General features: G+C 29.6%; 1 protein-coding gene across 7 annotated transcripts; it reads right to left on the minus strand.

The window, feature by feature from the left end:
* Window positions 1-1,737: 1,737 nt before the first annotated feature.
* On the minus strand, window positions 1,738-16,261 carry LOC124949647 (hrp65 protein-like). Of its 7 annotated transcripts, none has more exons than XR_007101118.1 (13): window positions 15,821-16,261; window positions 14,746-14,919; window positions 14,455-14,673; window positions 13,952-14,253; window positions 13,362-13,657; window positions 13,084-13,274; window positions 12,794-12,932; window positions 12,315-12,334; window positions 4,333-4,380; window positions 4,161-4,249; window positions 3,653-3,736; window positions 3,368-3,435; window positions 1,738-2,909 (listed from the first exon to the last, which is right to left on the minus strand). XR_007101118.1 is itself a non-coding variant. In XM_047495110.1 (9 exons), the coding sequence occupies exons 1-9, from the start codon at window positions 16,070-16,072 to the stop codon at window positions 8,910-8,912; spliced, it is 1,782 nt and encodes a 593-aa protein (XP_047351066.1). In that variant the 5' UTR covers window positions 16,073-16,261; the 3' UTR covers window positions 8,893-8,909. The 7 variants fall into 7 exon arrangements, 4 of the variants coding, with proteins under 4 accessions (XP_047351066.1, XP_047351065.1, XP_047351064.1 ...); XR_007101119.1 differs by having other exon boundaries at window positions 1,738-3,292; XR_007101120.1 differs by having other exon boundaries at window positions 3,368-3,549.
* Window positions 16,262-16,478: the final 217 nt, after the last annotated feature.

Here is a 16,478-nt window from a genome sequence, read left to right on the forward strand (position 1 = left end):
AAAACGTGGAGAAAAGATAAAAAAATATAAAAAAGATACAAGGAGGAAGCACTTATACGTAAGATATAATTCTCCCTAGTCATTTATAAGTATATTAAATATATAACAAATTAACGCAAGTGGCGCAATAGAAATGCTTATACTTCAATCGATTGTTGGCAAAGTTTTTATTTTTATTTATAAAACATTATATATTACATATTATATATTATATGTATATATATACTGTACATCGGACAAAGAAAGACGGCCATCGAAATTTCGTCCGTATATTCGTCTTTCGATTGACATACACGCATATGTATATAGTTGACGCATTTATGTCAACCGGAAATATCGACCAAACGAGTCGACTGTGCAAATATCAGCTAGTTACTTCCGTCGAAAACATTCAGAGTTCTCATCGATCTCGATTTCTTCATGAGCTCGGTATCCAATTTTGTTTATATATATATATAAATAATAAAAATATACTTCAAAAAAATTTTAATAAAAAGAAATGTATATATATATATATATATATATATATATACACTTCTTTTTATTTAAATTGATTTTTCAAAATGATTCGTCGCGAGCATTCCTAAAAGATAAACGAAGCATCTTGTTTGTGCCACGCGCGTACACCATATGCGTTGATAACTTACAGAAAGAAATAATTGAATTGTTTTTATGGATTAAGAACAAGTTGTCTGTGATCTACAATAATTAAAAGAATATTTAATAAGTATTAACGAATAATGGAGTTAATTGAAGCGTTGGTGACACCGAAAACAAAAACAAAAGAGAAATTCTAGACAAGAGAGATGTGTGAGACGATTGTAAGAGTGAAAAAGGGGGAAGGAAAAAGAGGAAAAGAATAAAAATGGGAGAAAAAATGTCTCCCTGAGGCAAAGGTAAAGCAATACGATGATATAGAAAAAATAAAATTGCACTAACGAAGTCACTGCAAAGGAATTCTAGATGAGATATATTATACATAATATTTAATAGAGATTTACGATGAAAAGAGATTTACTTCAAAAATAAAAAAAAAATAAATAAAAAAGAAAAGTAAAAGAGAAAAAAACAATTGCTGTTGTTAAAAAAAATTGTACTGAATAATGCGATATAAAGAGAAAAAAATAAAAAAAAAAAAAAAAAAAAAAAGAAGTAAACGATTAACGACGAAAAGTGCGTGCTAAGTAAAAAAAAAAAAGAAAAAATAAATAACACTTACTCGACTAGCACCAAGAAAAAATTGAGCAAGAAATAAAAAATTAACGAAAAAAAAATAAGAAAAAAGAAAGGTCGGCACTTGATCGTCGCGGCTAAAAAAAAGTAATACATAGATTTTAGATAGACTTATAGAAGCGCAAAAAACACCAAAAATCGTTCCTTCCACCCGCTCCGGCCGTGTATTTGATTATCAATTTGAAATATATCGCATCTCATACGAAAGACAAAAGCTCTAAAAAAAAAAAAAAAAAAAAAAAAAAAAAAAAAACTAAAATATATGCGCACCTCAGAAATGCAATTAGTGCGACGTTTTACTAATGGAGACGTAAGAAACAAAGAAATAATAATGAATAATAATAATAATAATGAATAATACTAATAATAATAATAATAATAATAATAATAAATAATGAATAAAGAAAAAAATACGCCATTTGTCTCACCGAGTAATAAGTTGTTCAATGAGTGTTGCGGAAAATGTTCAAGAATAATTTTTGTACAGTTTTGGCACACATGAGAGAACGTGCAATGTCATCTTTATATTTATGTACAACAATGTTTAATTACCGTAAATTTTTCGATATTATTATAAACTATGATCGATTTCGTGTGAAAGTGTATATGGCTTTTTCTGCGGTTAACAATAAAAATGTTGTCGAAGCTTTTTTCACGACACACACATTTTACTATGATTGCTCAAATCATGAGACAAGACACTCCCTTTTTCAACCCCTCCCTGCTCCTTTTATTTCCCCATTATTGAAATACAAATGAAGTACAAAGAGGTGTATGTGTGTGTGTATATGTATATATACACATATATATTAAAAATCAAAAAAATTTCATTTATTTCTCACAATCATGTACATCGGTGGCCATTAATTCTAATTTTAAATTTACATCACAGCCATTTTGATAAATTGTATATTAATCCTTGTAGTATGATTTATGTCGTGACGGCACATGCTAAAATCAGTCAGCAAACAAAATTTCTAATGCATCTGTAAAAATTCAATCACGGACTCACTCGTGTTTTTCTGATCCTTGACAATGTCTGACGACGATTAACGACAAACATGACTCTCGATTTACCTTTAAATACTTCTTATATCCTATATATTACTTGTGTAGTTCTATAATATACGTACTATGAGTCTAAACTCGTGTTTCTTATATTTATAAGACTTGCAAAAAGCATATGCATAACTCTTACACGATATTATAGAGCAAAGGGGTTGAAAGGAAAGTGCATTCTATCTCCTTTAAAACAATTTTTACTTCGAGTCTATTTTCAATTGGAGATATATATAAAGTTAGCATAGTAGCAAATAGATGACAAATATATTCTAAAAATAATTCATATAGGTAAACGTCTTCACCCTTTTTCAAAAAATTATATAGATCAGTGTGCCACACAAAATAAAGAAGAAACATTCCTTTTATTCATAGAGTAATATATCTCAAGAACTAATAATATTCGTAAATACTTCGAAAAAAGGATCATTTATAAAGGTAGTAAAATGTGTTAGGTAGTTCATAATTATTTGTTACAAATAATTTTCATTGAAAGTTTCTTACTAATTAATAATTATAATTGAATCCTCTTCTAACTAAACGTTGTTATTAATGGCCACCGATTTATTTATTTAGCTCATATATTTCTTCGTTATGTAGATTCAGTTATTTTCATTCTATAACAAACAATAGAATAATATATTTTTTAATGTAAAATAATCAGATACGAAGATTCGTAGACTTTTGTCTTTTAGGTATCAGTTTTTGAACGTGATTTGTCATCTTTAATATCAGGACTCTAGCCAATAGTTCATCAGTTAATATTATCTTCCATGACAATGGAGGAGAACATACGACGTTACATTCCAGATTCCAGGCAAAATTCCAACCGTGCTTGCGAAGCTTCGTTGGCATTCTCGATCGCCAATAGCGCGGTTATAAGTTACGAATTTGTGGTCTACTATAGATACGTAACAATTTATATCGAACTATAGCAAACATACTTGTAATAATTTCATTAAACATACATTTACGGATAGATTTTGGCCATAATCTGAAACTGTATCATAATCGTATTTTTTACTAAGTTTTATTTTTCATTATTCAAAGTAATAATTGAAATCATTTTAATTACCACTGTATCATTATCGCCATCATCCACGAAAATTCTTCCTTCCAACAATTTGTAATTCAATGTGAAATCTGTAACATACAATGATTCTAGAAAACAAAAGCAATATCGTACAAAAATAATGTATAAAAGGTTATCATAACTTCAGTTGATTTACACGTTGGGATTTAAGGTTTGTCATCAGGCTTCAGTCCCGAAAGGAATCATCATTTTGTTATTTGCGAATTCATTTTAAAATAGAAATAACGAAATTTCTCAATTTTTTGTTTTATGTATTTAATTTATTACCTTTATTTCCATAAAATATTTCCATGCGCAGTATTATACTCTTTTCTGGTTATAGAATACGGACTCGATAGCATTTTCCCATTTCTATTGAATAAAAACAAAAACTTTGATTATTACTTATTCTTAAATAAAAATACTTGCATTAAAAAAAAAAAAAAAAAAAAAAAAAAAAGGAAAGGAAGCAAAAAAGAAAAATTCAACTACGTTAATATCAGAACACGTTGAGAATACTATCATCGTTAATTCCAGTTGAAAGTGTTCATCACATAAATAATTGAATATGAAAAATGTCAATTCTAAGAAAATAGATATATGTATAAACATTCAAACATTCTACGAATTGAAAATTAGAAATAAGATTTCTTATCCAAAGACAATGATCAATAAAACGCATCGAACGTTTCCAAACATTAATATCTACGCACGACCAGTGTTCGTTCATTAATGACTACAGAGAAAATTAGACTTAGTTTCTGTTAGTTTTGATCTAATGCTATCAAATACATACTTTTAAAAATCCTTAATTTCCCTATCCTGGACATGTTCCATTATCATGTGCTTTCCCGATCACATATTTCTTCATTCCAGTAAGTATAACTACAATCAAAGCGATAATACAATTACTATCCAATTTTTTAAAATGGTGTATTTAATGAAATTGTATTATTAATTTAACTAACCTCGATAACGATAATCAAATTGTTTCTTCAACCAGCAGCTGCTATAATCTGCAACCATACATAATTATAATAAGTTACCGTCACATTAAAGAATTAAAAAAAGTTACGTTTTCCTACAAATTTGCAAATTTAATTTATCGTTTTTGATATATTCTCGAGGGAATAATTATAACTATAAATAATATCACGATAGCCATAAGGTATTTTAGTGATTAATTTTATATATCAATTAAACATACGACAAAAAGTTTGTCGTATTTCAAATTTTTGATCTTTCACTCTTTAGAGATATCAGAAAAATATATGTATAACAAATGGTTTCACCAATAACTTTATATTTTATAAATATTAGAGACTGTTTTCGTTAGTAGATACCGTTTTTAATCGAGATATATCAATTTTTAATAATTCATTGGTCGAAACCAACACATTATATATGTTTTAATAATTATCATTATAATTATTGATTATAATCATCAATTAGAATTTCTTTTCAGATTTGTGGCAAGTAAAAATTTTTCCGATAGAGTTAAGACGTATATATATATATAGATACTTTTTTCGTGTATATAGTTTTTTTATTTTTTTTTTTTTTTATTTACTTTTTTTACTTTATTTTTCATAATTTCGACATCACACCCCCAAAGAAGAGATAAATAAACGATATTGGTATAATCGATTATTCGTCAAATATTGTTTTCAGTCGTACAGCCCAGATCACAATTACAAACCCAGACAACCATTGTCAAAGCATGAGCAAAGATAGGTCGGTTGTCTTGAGTAGAAATAAACAAGGTCTAGGCTGATGAAAATTGGATCAGATAAAAACATTCCCTTCTCACAATTTTTATGCAGTCTAAGTATCGTATTTCATCTTAATGGAAAATATAAGATTTATCGGGATTTATAATCGTCGTCATAATTTTCTATCAATCGCAATTAAGGATTAAACGACAATATGTATACATATATGTATATACACAGATTATAAAATCAATGAAAAATTCAAACATAGCTCTTTCCTGTAAATGACAAACAGGTTATAATCTCTCTTAAACGAATAATAATAATAATAATAATAGTAATAATAATAATAGTAATAATAATAATAGTAATAATAATAATAATAATGGTAATAATAATAATGGTAATAATAATAATAATAATAATAATAATAATAATAATAATAATGGTAATAATAATAATGGTAATAATAATAATAATGTTGATAATGATAATGGTAATAATAATAATAATAATAATAATAATAATAATAATAATAATAATAATAATAATAATAATAATGATGGTAATAATATTTCGCTATTTAGTTTTTGCCACAAATTCATTCTCAAACGTCCCACCCGAAATGTTAAAATAAAATTATGCTTAATAACATTTGTTATCAAAATCTACTCACCTTGTGACGGTAGTTTCACATTGACTAGCAGTTTCAAGTAAGTAAGCCTATCTTGTGAGTGCTGTCTCTCCTCCGTTAAAAGACTCTTGATTAATATCATTCAGTGTTACAAATGCATATGTAGAATTGTTGTAACTGTAATCGCAGGCATTTTAATGAAGGTGTACTCTTTGAGAAACAGAGTCAGTCATCTCATTTTTCGTAAGAGAGAATTGCACGAACAACAGGGAGAGAGAGAATTTTGTTGTTCGTTCAACTTGATAATAAAATAATTTTACAATCAAGCGAATAACGGGAATAAACATATTGTTTATATCTTCCTCTTTCTTCCCTTTCTATTTTTCGTCGAACGACAAATTTGTCTTTCATTTCTCTCCGAATAATTATTGTAGATTTTGTTTATATCGATAATTACACATATCATTCTTTTCAAACAAAAAAAGGATATGTTCGTAACCAACGAATTTTTTCCTCGTAATCTTAATTATCTTACAACATTCGATTCACTTACAGGAGACGCTAAATAATAATAAATATCTACGTAATTTTCTATTCTATTTTAAATCATAATATTTTAAATCATAATATACTAATACGTGTAACAAAATGGATGTTATTTCATTCTTTTTCTTTCTTTTATTAATACTTCCTTCTATCGGATATGAAACAAATGGGGAATTAAGCATAACAAAACTAAACAAAGCAAAATGAAATGAAGTAAAGTAAAATAAAATAAAATAAAATAAAATAAAATAAAATAAAATAAAATAAAATAAAATAAAATAATAAAATAAAATAAAACGAAATAAAATAAAATAAAATAAAAAAAAAAAAAAATAAAATAAAATAAAATAAATAAAATTCCATGGATAGAAAAAAAAATCATAATAAAAAAAGATATGAAACTAAGCAAATAAAATAATGTATGTTTAAATCTATGTATCTATATATATATATTCTATTATAAAAAAAAAAAAAAAAAAAAAATTAAAGAAAAAAAAATTAGAATTTATAATGAGATATATGTATATGTTTTAAATATAACATGTAAATATGTAGTCGAGGTCAAATAAAATAAATTTTATAGAAAAGTTAGTTTTAGTTAAACAAGATAACGATACGAAACGGACGCCTCGGAATATCTTGTCTATAAGAATATATATGGAGAAATACTACTCAAGGGTCTCATTTTTTCAGAAGATATTTTATCGGTACGTATATAATATAATCTATCTAATCGAATTTAATTCTTTTTTTTTTTTATTTTTTTTTTTTTATTTTCTTTATGCATTAACATTCAACTCCTCTTTATATAATCATTATCAAGATTGATTATTAAATAAAACGGTCTATTGAACACGGGTAAATTAATTTAATTAACCTGCGAAAAAAGACACTTTTTTAACGATGTTTAATGCGAGGTTAGATTTTCCCATATCTTTCTAAAAGATAGAAAATATTAATGACAATTAAATAAAGAGATAGTAGAAAACATTACGGATCATTAAAAAAAAAAAAAAAAAAAAAAAAAGTTCTCGTAATTGAGAGATTACTGCAGAAAGATCGTTCGCACGACTTTCTTTTGTGTGTGTATGTGGTGTATATGTATATATATAAAAAGAAAGAAAAACAGAGTTAATCATATATAAAAATTCATGTTAGGATCGTCTCTTGTGCGACTCTAGCTGCAGAAATCACATAAAGAGAGATTCGAGAGATATTTATATGTTCATAAAACTTTATTGATAAAATTATAGTTTTTGTCAGATGAGATGATTTCTCGTTTGTTATTTCATTTTTCTTATTGTTGTCTGTGTTTTTTTTTTTCACAAAAGTCCAATGTAATGTAATCTCGATGAAATTAATCCGTCGTTCAAAGCGTACAACAAACTTTACTTTACAATATAAAGTATATTTCACTTCGTAAAGAGCACGAAATAGAAATTGTACATTTAATGTCTGCCGAGAGAATAGAGATTAAAAGTTTTGGTTAATGTCAAATATATCAATCTTATAGATTTCTCACATGATTATTTTTGAAGTACATGCGCACCGAAACAAACTCTTAAAACGTACACATTTTAATATATATATATATATATATATATATATATATATCTTTCTCCTTTTTATACGATATTTTGCTCGAAAAATAGGCAAATGGAAGTATGTCGTTCTCGGTCCAAAAGGGAAAAAAATGCAATCTATATTATATACGTAGCATGTATGTATGCATGTATGTTTGTATATTATGTATGTATGTATGTATATTATGTATGTATAACCTAATGCCTTAACTTAGAAAATCGTAAATTATAAATATATATTTTGTAGTTCGATATTTTTTTTTGTTCTTTTTCTTTTTCCAGCAAAAGTATTTCGAGCGCAGAGAACATCGGACAGTTTGTGCGTGTGTATATATAATATATATATATATATGTATATATATATGTATACACATACACACACACATACGTTTTGTATCTCGTTGCGTGATCTACTTTCTCATAGAAGCTACTACTCCATTTCTTCTTTTCATTATTTTTTTTTTCCTTTTTTTTCATTATTTTTGTATTCATTTTTTCCTTTTTTTCATATACGGACGATATATCTGACACTTTTTTTAATCTTCCCTTTCTTCCCTACATATCGTTGTTCATCGATTCTAAAGAAGACTAATTTTCTTTCCCTTCGTTTCATTATTTGTATCGGACGTAAGAGGCATGATGTACTTCTTTAGATTCCGATAGATAGTAAGAAAGAGATAGATAAAGGGTTTATTCATTCATCGGTTTATATATATATATATATATATATATATATATATATATGTATATATAACACACACACACACACATATATATATATATAATACACACATATATATATTCCAGTCATTATAAAAGATAGATAGAAATAGTGATAGAAATAGAGAGAGAAAGAGAGAGATAGAAAGAGAAATAGTATCAAGAATGAAGCGAATCGTACAACGAAAATGATCTGTATGTATGTCTCGAAAGAGATATTAAAGATAGAGATATGGAGAAGAAAGGTGTAATATTTTACGCGGTTTTTGTTTTGCTTTTTTATCTTTTTTTCTTTGTTTTCGCTTTTGCTTTTCTATCTTAAATTTCATTTCATACTTTTCTTTCTCTTTCTAATAACGTCTCCTTTTATTAGGATAATCGTCTTGACGATTTCGATCGTTTCCTTGCCAACGTCCACCTCCGCCACTACCACCACGACCGCCACCCATATTACTCATATCTACTCTCATATCCATCAAATCCATGATTTGTCCCCGATCGTCGCTATAGCCACCGCGACTACCACGATCCATGTTATTGTATGCGTCCATAAACGACTTTGGATCCTAACATTCGCAGCAAATGTGATATATGCGATACACGATATTATATAGCAATTAATAAATCACGCGGAACGATATCCCGATTGATCCATATTTTGATTCGTTTTTTTTTTCGTTTTTAGGTTTCGTCAAGAAGTTTTGTTTTTTGTTAATGATGTCGTAGCGTCCGAAAGAGTAGTACGTTGAGATATGATCACCGACGTGAACGGTACAATTGTTTGTTTTCGTGTGTTCATTCAGATAGAACAGGACACCGAGAACAGAGTTTTGGATGTACCATAAATAGATTTTCGCACGTTTTTTCAGGGCGACCATCCACATGTTTGACAGCAGCGCACAGGTCATCGTCACAATTTTCGTCAAATCACATAGAAAAGAAAGGGGAAAACACAATGTTAGATGTTGCGTGCGTGGTTTATATAATATGTATAAGTAGTAGTAGTAGTAGTAGTAGTAGTAGTAGTAGTAGTAGTAGTAGTAGTAGTAGTAGTAGTAGTAATAGTAATAGTAGTAGTACTAATAGTAGTAGTAGTATTATAATTGATATAACATATTGGAATACGTGAGATATATATTTATTAATATATCGATTCACTTTTAGACGCATATTATTCTTTAATGTTTTTTTCTTTTTTTAAATCAGCGTCTTTCAAAAGAAGCGTCTCTCTATATATATATGTATATAAAATATTTTCCTTTTTTTATTTAAACATCGATTTCTTAATAAGACCAAGCAAATGCCCAATGCAGACACAATGATGGATATTGTTTAGAGCGTGCGTAGTCTCGTCTTCGTCGCTGTCGTAGGTATTTAGAAAGAGAAGCCATGATGGTACGTGATCGTTATTAAAATTAGATTATGTTAACGCGAAAATGTCTATTCATAAGACCATATTACTCAGGTCTTGAAGTATATAAAACGCATTGATACAACAACGCTTCGTGATCGAAGAGTTTAAAATAGTATGTTTCTAAAATGCTGTTAGCATTTTTTCGTAGTACTAGAAGTAGTTTTCGCTAAAACAAAAAATCATATGCAATATAGTATTGAGTATTTAAACGATATACTCAAAATAAAACGTGAATGTTACTTCAAATCGGGGAAAAAAAATTATTCATAAACTTCATTCATTAGAGATTTCTCAAAACATTTTTCTTTTCCCTTCTCTTTTGTTAAAGATTCACATTGAAAAAAGTATACTATATTAGAGTTAAAGTTTTATAGCGATATTAAGAGAGGTCAGATTTAATATTTCTCATTTTTGATAATGATTAAAAAATATCGAGTGCTAGCAATATACCTTTGATTTTTGGTTTTATATAATATTAAATTATATTATAGTATTACCCCAAGGACAGATAATTTTTAGTGTTTAGAGTCTGAACACGGTGTGAGGAGCAAGGAGATTTGATCAAGATCTCCAAGCAAACTCTACGTACTATACAGACTCTAGAGAGATTTTCCATATTTCACATAGTTCATTTAAAAGAATTATTCACAAAGAACATATCGTATATATATATATATATATATAGAGGGGAGGTGGGAGACATTAAAATTAAGAGATTTATATAATCCAATAAAACTGTGAGAGTAAACGTATAAAACATTCTCTAAAATGTCTGATAAAATTGGGCATTGCTTGGTCAGCAAATAGTTACTATGGAACTAATCCTTTTAAAAGTATTTCTTATATATTTAATATTAAAAATTGAAAATTAAATATGAAATCAATTTCAGTAGAAAAATATTGTATTCATAGAAAATTCAAAGTTCCATAGTAGATGAACACCTAAATCTTAACTGAACTAGAGAAAAAAAACAGAGTCTCCTGTCTGCAAGCATGTGGAGAGACCAAACGTAGCAAGTTTCAATTTCAGTCCTAAGTTAGAAAAGTTAAGATCGTTACGATTGAAGACAAAAATTTCTTTATAGAATTTCTCTACATAGATCATGGATTAGAGATCCTAAGTGTATATATATTTTTTTCCCCCAACGATCTGAAAATATATTTCAAGTACTATATAAAATCACCGATTACGATATCTTTACCCCCGAGTTAAAGTTCACAGATCTCGTGAACATAACTCACTTTTTTTTTTTTTTTTTTTTTTTTTTTCCTTTATATTATATTATTTTCCTAAAGAAAATGTAATAAAAATAGGCACATATATTATTATTCCATGCATATGTATACGTTCACACATTGACGTGCTTTCGATCGAGAGTAGAATCACAAAAAACGATAGATATATATTCCCCAATCCTAACGAATTAAATTAAGAAGACATCACGAAGAAAAAGGCGGCAAAGAAAATTTTAGATTATCGGAGTCATGTAGAAACTTGGGCAACCCTAAAAAACCTTCAAGAAAATTCGAGATCAGAAGTATGACGCGTTTAAAAAATAGCGATGTTTTTTCCCCACTTCAATTCCTTGATATAACTCATGAACATTATCTTAAAAAATATTTAAAAGATGTTATCGTATAATACATCTTGCATGATATAAGAATGAAGATATTGAAGAAGTGTTATAATGCTTAAAAATGACAAATTATTGTCTTGATCGTCGTATTTCAATATTTCTAAAAAATATAAATATATACATATAGTTGTTAACTGTTATAAGTAATTAATATGCAGAATGTTTCTTATTTTAATGGATGTTACTTATATATCTTTCGATACCCAATATAACGAGAGATGTTCCGTTTTTACATGCTCATTGACGCCTCCACATGTTAATGCCTCTTAAATATTATTACGAAGTAATTTTACGAATGTGTGTGTGTATGTATGTATGTGTCTATATGTGTTCAAAAAAGAATTATATCAATAAAAAAATAAATAAAACATATCTGGCAGTATTGCAGACATTAGAACTCTGTTATATCAGACAGCATGCTCACGGGGATATTATGGAATATACCACTAGAAAATATCGAGATATTGGCAGTGACAGTTTCTATCAAACTGGCTGCAATATTTTCATGCAAAAAAAAAACCTGTAGTTTGATCTTCCCGATTTACGGATTCGCGGCATATGTAGTCGTGATTATTTGTGATTATTTCGTCAAAGTAGAAATAAAAAATATAGAAAGAAGAAGAAATAAAACGTTTCAAGATAGAAATGTAAAGATATAGATTAGAACTTATAAAACTAGATTGTAAATGCAAAAGATACATTACCACTGGCATACTGCTTCCACCTGTAATTAACAATAAAAAAAAAAAACATTTACAATGTGATTGCAAATGATTTTCAACTTTTAATCATTCTACTATTGCTATTAACTAATATTTAAGAAATTTTAGCATTTGTTGCTGTAGACTCGGATGTTATAAGCAATTATATATATGCGTGAGTATTTATAAAAATGAATGAATGATATAGTCCCGTAAGATGTTCATTTTGTTTCTTAACACGCTGCCGCACACTTAATTTGACGATCGTATTCAGAAACACACTTTTTTTCAATTGTTTATAATTGCCATATGAAATTGAGCGTCAATCGTCATGTGCAAGATGGCTTATAGCCGTCATTTTTGGCAACGTGTTGAACAAATAAAATTAAAATTCTATTTCTTTTCAAATAGACGAATATACGATGCAATTTCAAATCATTCAAATTCAATAAAAGCATAGTTAAAGAAAAAAATTAACTTACCGTCCGGTTGGCCATAACCGTCGCGATCACTATTACTAACGGAATCATAATTCTTTCCGCCTCCGAGACCACCACCACCACCGCCGCCTGCACCACCACCTCTCATCGCTTGCTCCTTAAAAATAAAAGGAGCAGAGCCCTAAGTATCGTTAAACATTAGATTTTTATAAAGTACATTATACCGAACAATGCATTGTAATTAAGTATTTATTTAATCGCTAACGGTTTATTTTTTTAATTAAAAAAATCAAAAGTGAGACAGGAAAACGAAATTAGTTATTCAAACTCACCTGCATGAACAAATTATTTTCTTGTTGTCGCCTGTGTAGTTCTTCTTCTTGCCGTCTTATACGGATCGCCATTTCTTCTTGTTGACGTCTCCTTAATTCTTCTTCTCGTGTTCTCTGTTCTTCCGCTTGTCGTTCCTTCATTTCCCATTCTCTCTTCTGTCTTTCTCTATCAGCTTCACGCATACGTAATTCTGTAAATAATAATTACGATGTGAATAATACTATTAAAAGTTTTTGATCTACTTTTTTTTTTTAAGACAAAAATATCAAATACGTACGTTCTCTAAGTAATTCAGTTTCATGCTCGTATCTTGCAAATTCCATTTGAGCTTCTAATTTTTCTTCTTCCATTGCCATTTCTCGTTTTAATGCTTCTTCTTTTTGCTTATATAATTCATGTAACTGTTTCCACCTTGTTCCATATTCGTGTTCAAAACTACCTATTTGCGCGAATCTTGGTCCAATTTCACGAGCCTTGAAAAATTCGGGATTCTTACGTGGTAAATTTTTATCAGGATAACCATCGATATCGTCTTGTTGTTCAAAAGGTTCGACAACTACAGGCCGAAGAGATCTGAAATTATTTAAAATTATTAGAATATAAACATTTATCATTATCTTTTCGGAAATAAATGTTCTTAATAATAAAAAAAAAAGAAAAAAATTGAATAAATAAATAAATTTGTATTCCACTTTTTGGCACACAGCATAAAGAATAATAATCTGCCATGGTTCCTATATATGTGGAATATATTTTTCTATTCCCCTAGAAAATATTTACGGCACTTGCTGATAAAGAAATATTTATCACAAGCGTGGCTTCGGGGCTTCATAAAGATAGTTAAATAATTATTTTGAATAAACTTACGCAGTAAGGAAATAACACCCTTCCGTACATTTTCTCAAAGCAAGTTGCGCTGATGGTTTTCTGCAGTATTCAACGATACCTTCGCCCGTAGACTTCCCTCTGTCGTCAACAATAACGATTGCACGTTCAATTTCTCCAAATACACTGAATGCCCTCTCTAACAATTCATTCGAAATCCATGGAGTGAGATTCTTTATTTTTATCGTAGAAGAATGAGGAGCGAATCGTACTTTAAGAGCACGACCTTTACGCATAGTTCCATCTAACTCATGTTTTGCTTTTTCTGCATTTACTCGATAATCCTAAGATAAGCAATAAATAAACTGTATTAGAATTGAATTCGTTTAAGAAGACTACTAATATAAATATATATGGTTAATACGATCATCAAAAATTTACAGCCATTAAGTTTGTATCATAATTGTATCAAACGGTAATTATTTTAATCATATCAGCAAAATATCATAACGCGTATAAAGTATCTAAAAATTAAAGTAATTTACCATTCTAAGAAATGCAAAATTCTTTTCCTTGTTCACAAATAGTTCGGATATTTCACCATACTGTGCGAACATCGCCTGGATTTCTTCTTCGGTAACATCATTTGTAAGATTACCAATATATAGGCGATTACGACCACTGAATTTCTTTTCTGCAGTTTCTTGAGGTGGCAACTCATGTGTAGGGCCACTTATAGCCATTATCCGTTCCATTAATCGATCCTATAACAAAATGTCTAAAATCTTCGTCCAAATGTCTTCTTTATTCTCTTACTTAAAAATTTATAAACTTACATCTTGAGAACGATTTCCCATATTTCGGTCTCCACCTCTGCCGCCTCTACCACCACGCATACCGCCTCCACGAGCTCCCATACCACCCATACCACCCATTCCTCCCATACCTCCCATTCCTTCCGACATTGTATTATCTAAGCCACCATCTATCATGGAATCACTCATTTTCATCTAAAACATTTTTATTGAATTTATTTATCAAATATCTCTAACAAGAAGTATAAAACTAATAAATTTATTGGCACTTTTCAACTTTTCCTTATTTACAAAAAAAAAATCTCTAGTACACAGCATAATTTATCGCATATGAAATATATATTAGAAACACGTGTTCCTTTAAAGTGCGCCATCTATAGAAGCATCGCGTCGGTATGCAACCATTTTGAGACGTGCCATTCTGTAAGATTACTAATGGCGTCTAAAAAAGATCGATAACCCGATGACTACTTTTCTTCAAGTGAAAATGTTCTACAAATTACATATAATCATACAGTAATGTTATGTAGTTAGATAATAAAAAAATAAGTTAGAAATCTTTTAATATCTTACAGATAATGAAACAATAAAATATATCTAAACTACTTTGGCTGGTGTGCAATAGAACAACTCATACGTATAAAATGAGGTATTAGAGAAGCCCAAAAATAATATATAAAGTTGATATAGTTAATACGTTGAGAAACAACGATCGTGAACAAAGACGATATGCGTCTTATTTCAAATCGAATCTTTTAAACGATTTCATATAGGTTCCATATATATAATCTTTAATCCTATAAAAGTTACATAGTAAAAAAATCTTAAATTCTGATCGTAATTTTTATTAGGAAGCATGCTGAAAAGGGCACAAAATTATCGATAAGAAACGACGCGTGGACAGAATAAAAAATATGGCCGCGAAACGAGACGCATTGTGGCCAATATTCAAAGATCTTGTCGCATAAATATGTATATCATATATATATATGCATATATATCATACATATATATATATCACACATATATACATAGAAAGAGAGAGAGAGAGACAGAGAAAGAAAGAGAGAAAGCAAAGAAAAATGAACGTTCTTACCGGTCCATCGTTTCTTCCACCCATCATTCCACCGCCACGTCCGCCGGAAAATCTTGTACCTCCTTTTCTACCACGAGGTCCACGGTTACTTCCGCCGCCGCCGCCGCCGCCGCCACCTCCTCCTCCTCCACCACCTCCACCGCCACCTCCACCTCCGCCTTGAACGCTCCTTTCTCTTGCATTATTTTCGTTTGTCTCAGAGGATGGGTTCGTTATGTCGGACTTTACGTTTGGCGTCTCCGTTCCCGCCATATTTTCTACAACGCGTGAGACTGGTTGAGGATGATCAGAGGAAGGCACGTCTACCGATCGAAGCCTCCTCTTTCCTCTCCTTCGCCTTCGCGCTAGATACGTAGCAGCTCGTTTCGTAGTCGTCCTCGAAAAGTGGTGGCACCCACTACGCCGCTCGACAACGAAGAGAACGAAGCCACGCCGTGAGAGACTTTCTAGACCGTTTCCCCCCACCTTCACACTATTCTTTCAATGTGCAATGCATTCTGGTCATGGCATTCAATGCATCTGATTGGTCAACGCAAACAGAAACAACATTGTCTGATTGGCCGTAGACATCGAGGTTGCCACGCGTAGAATTTCATACGCGTTAACTCAGTACTGCCAACGTTAAATTTACGAAGTTCCTTTCCACGACACATAGACG

The sequence above is a fragment of the Vespa velutina genome, chromosome 6, assembly GCF_912470025.1.
Source record: "Vespa velutina chromosome 6, iVesVel2.1, whole genome shotgun sequence".
NCBI lineage: Eukaryota > Metazoa > Arthropoda > Insecta > Hymenoptera > Vespidae > Vespa > Vespa velutina.

Bases quoted from the DNA above. Each gene is read 5' to 3' on its own strand.
- LOC124949647 (XM_047495107.1), bottom strand. From the start codon at position 16,072: ATGGCGGGAACGGAGACGCCAAACGTAAAGTCCGACATAACGAACCCA. The intron at 12,933-13,083 runs GTGAGTTTGAAT...AACGATACTTAG, and splicing joins AAAATAATTTGTTCATGCAG to GGCTCTGCTCCTTTTATTTT. The intron at 9,126-12,314 runs GTAATGTATCTT...TGCGAATGTTAG, and splicing joins GTGGAAGCAGTATGCCAGTG to GATCCAAAGTCGTTTATGGA.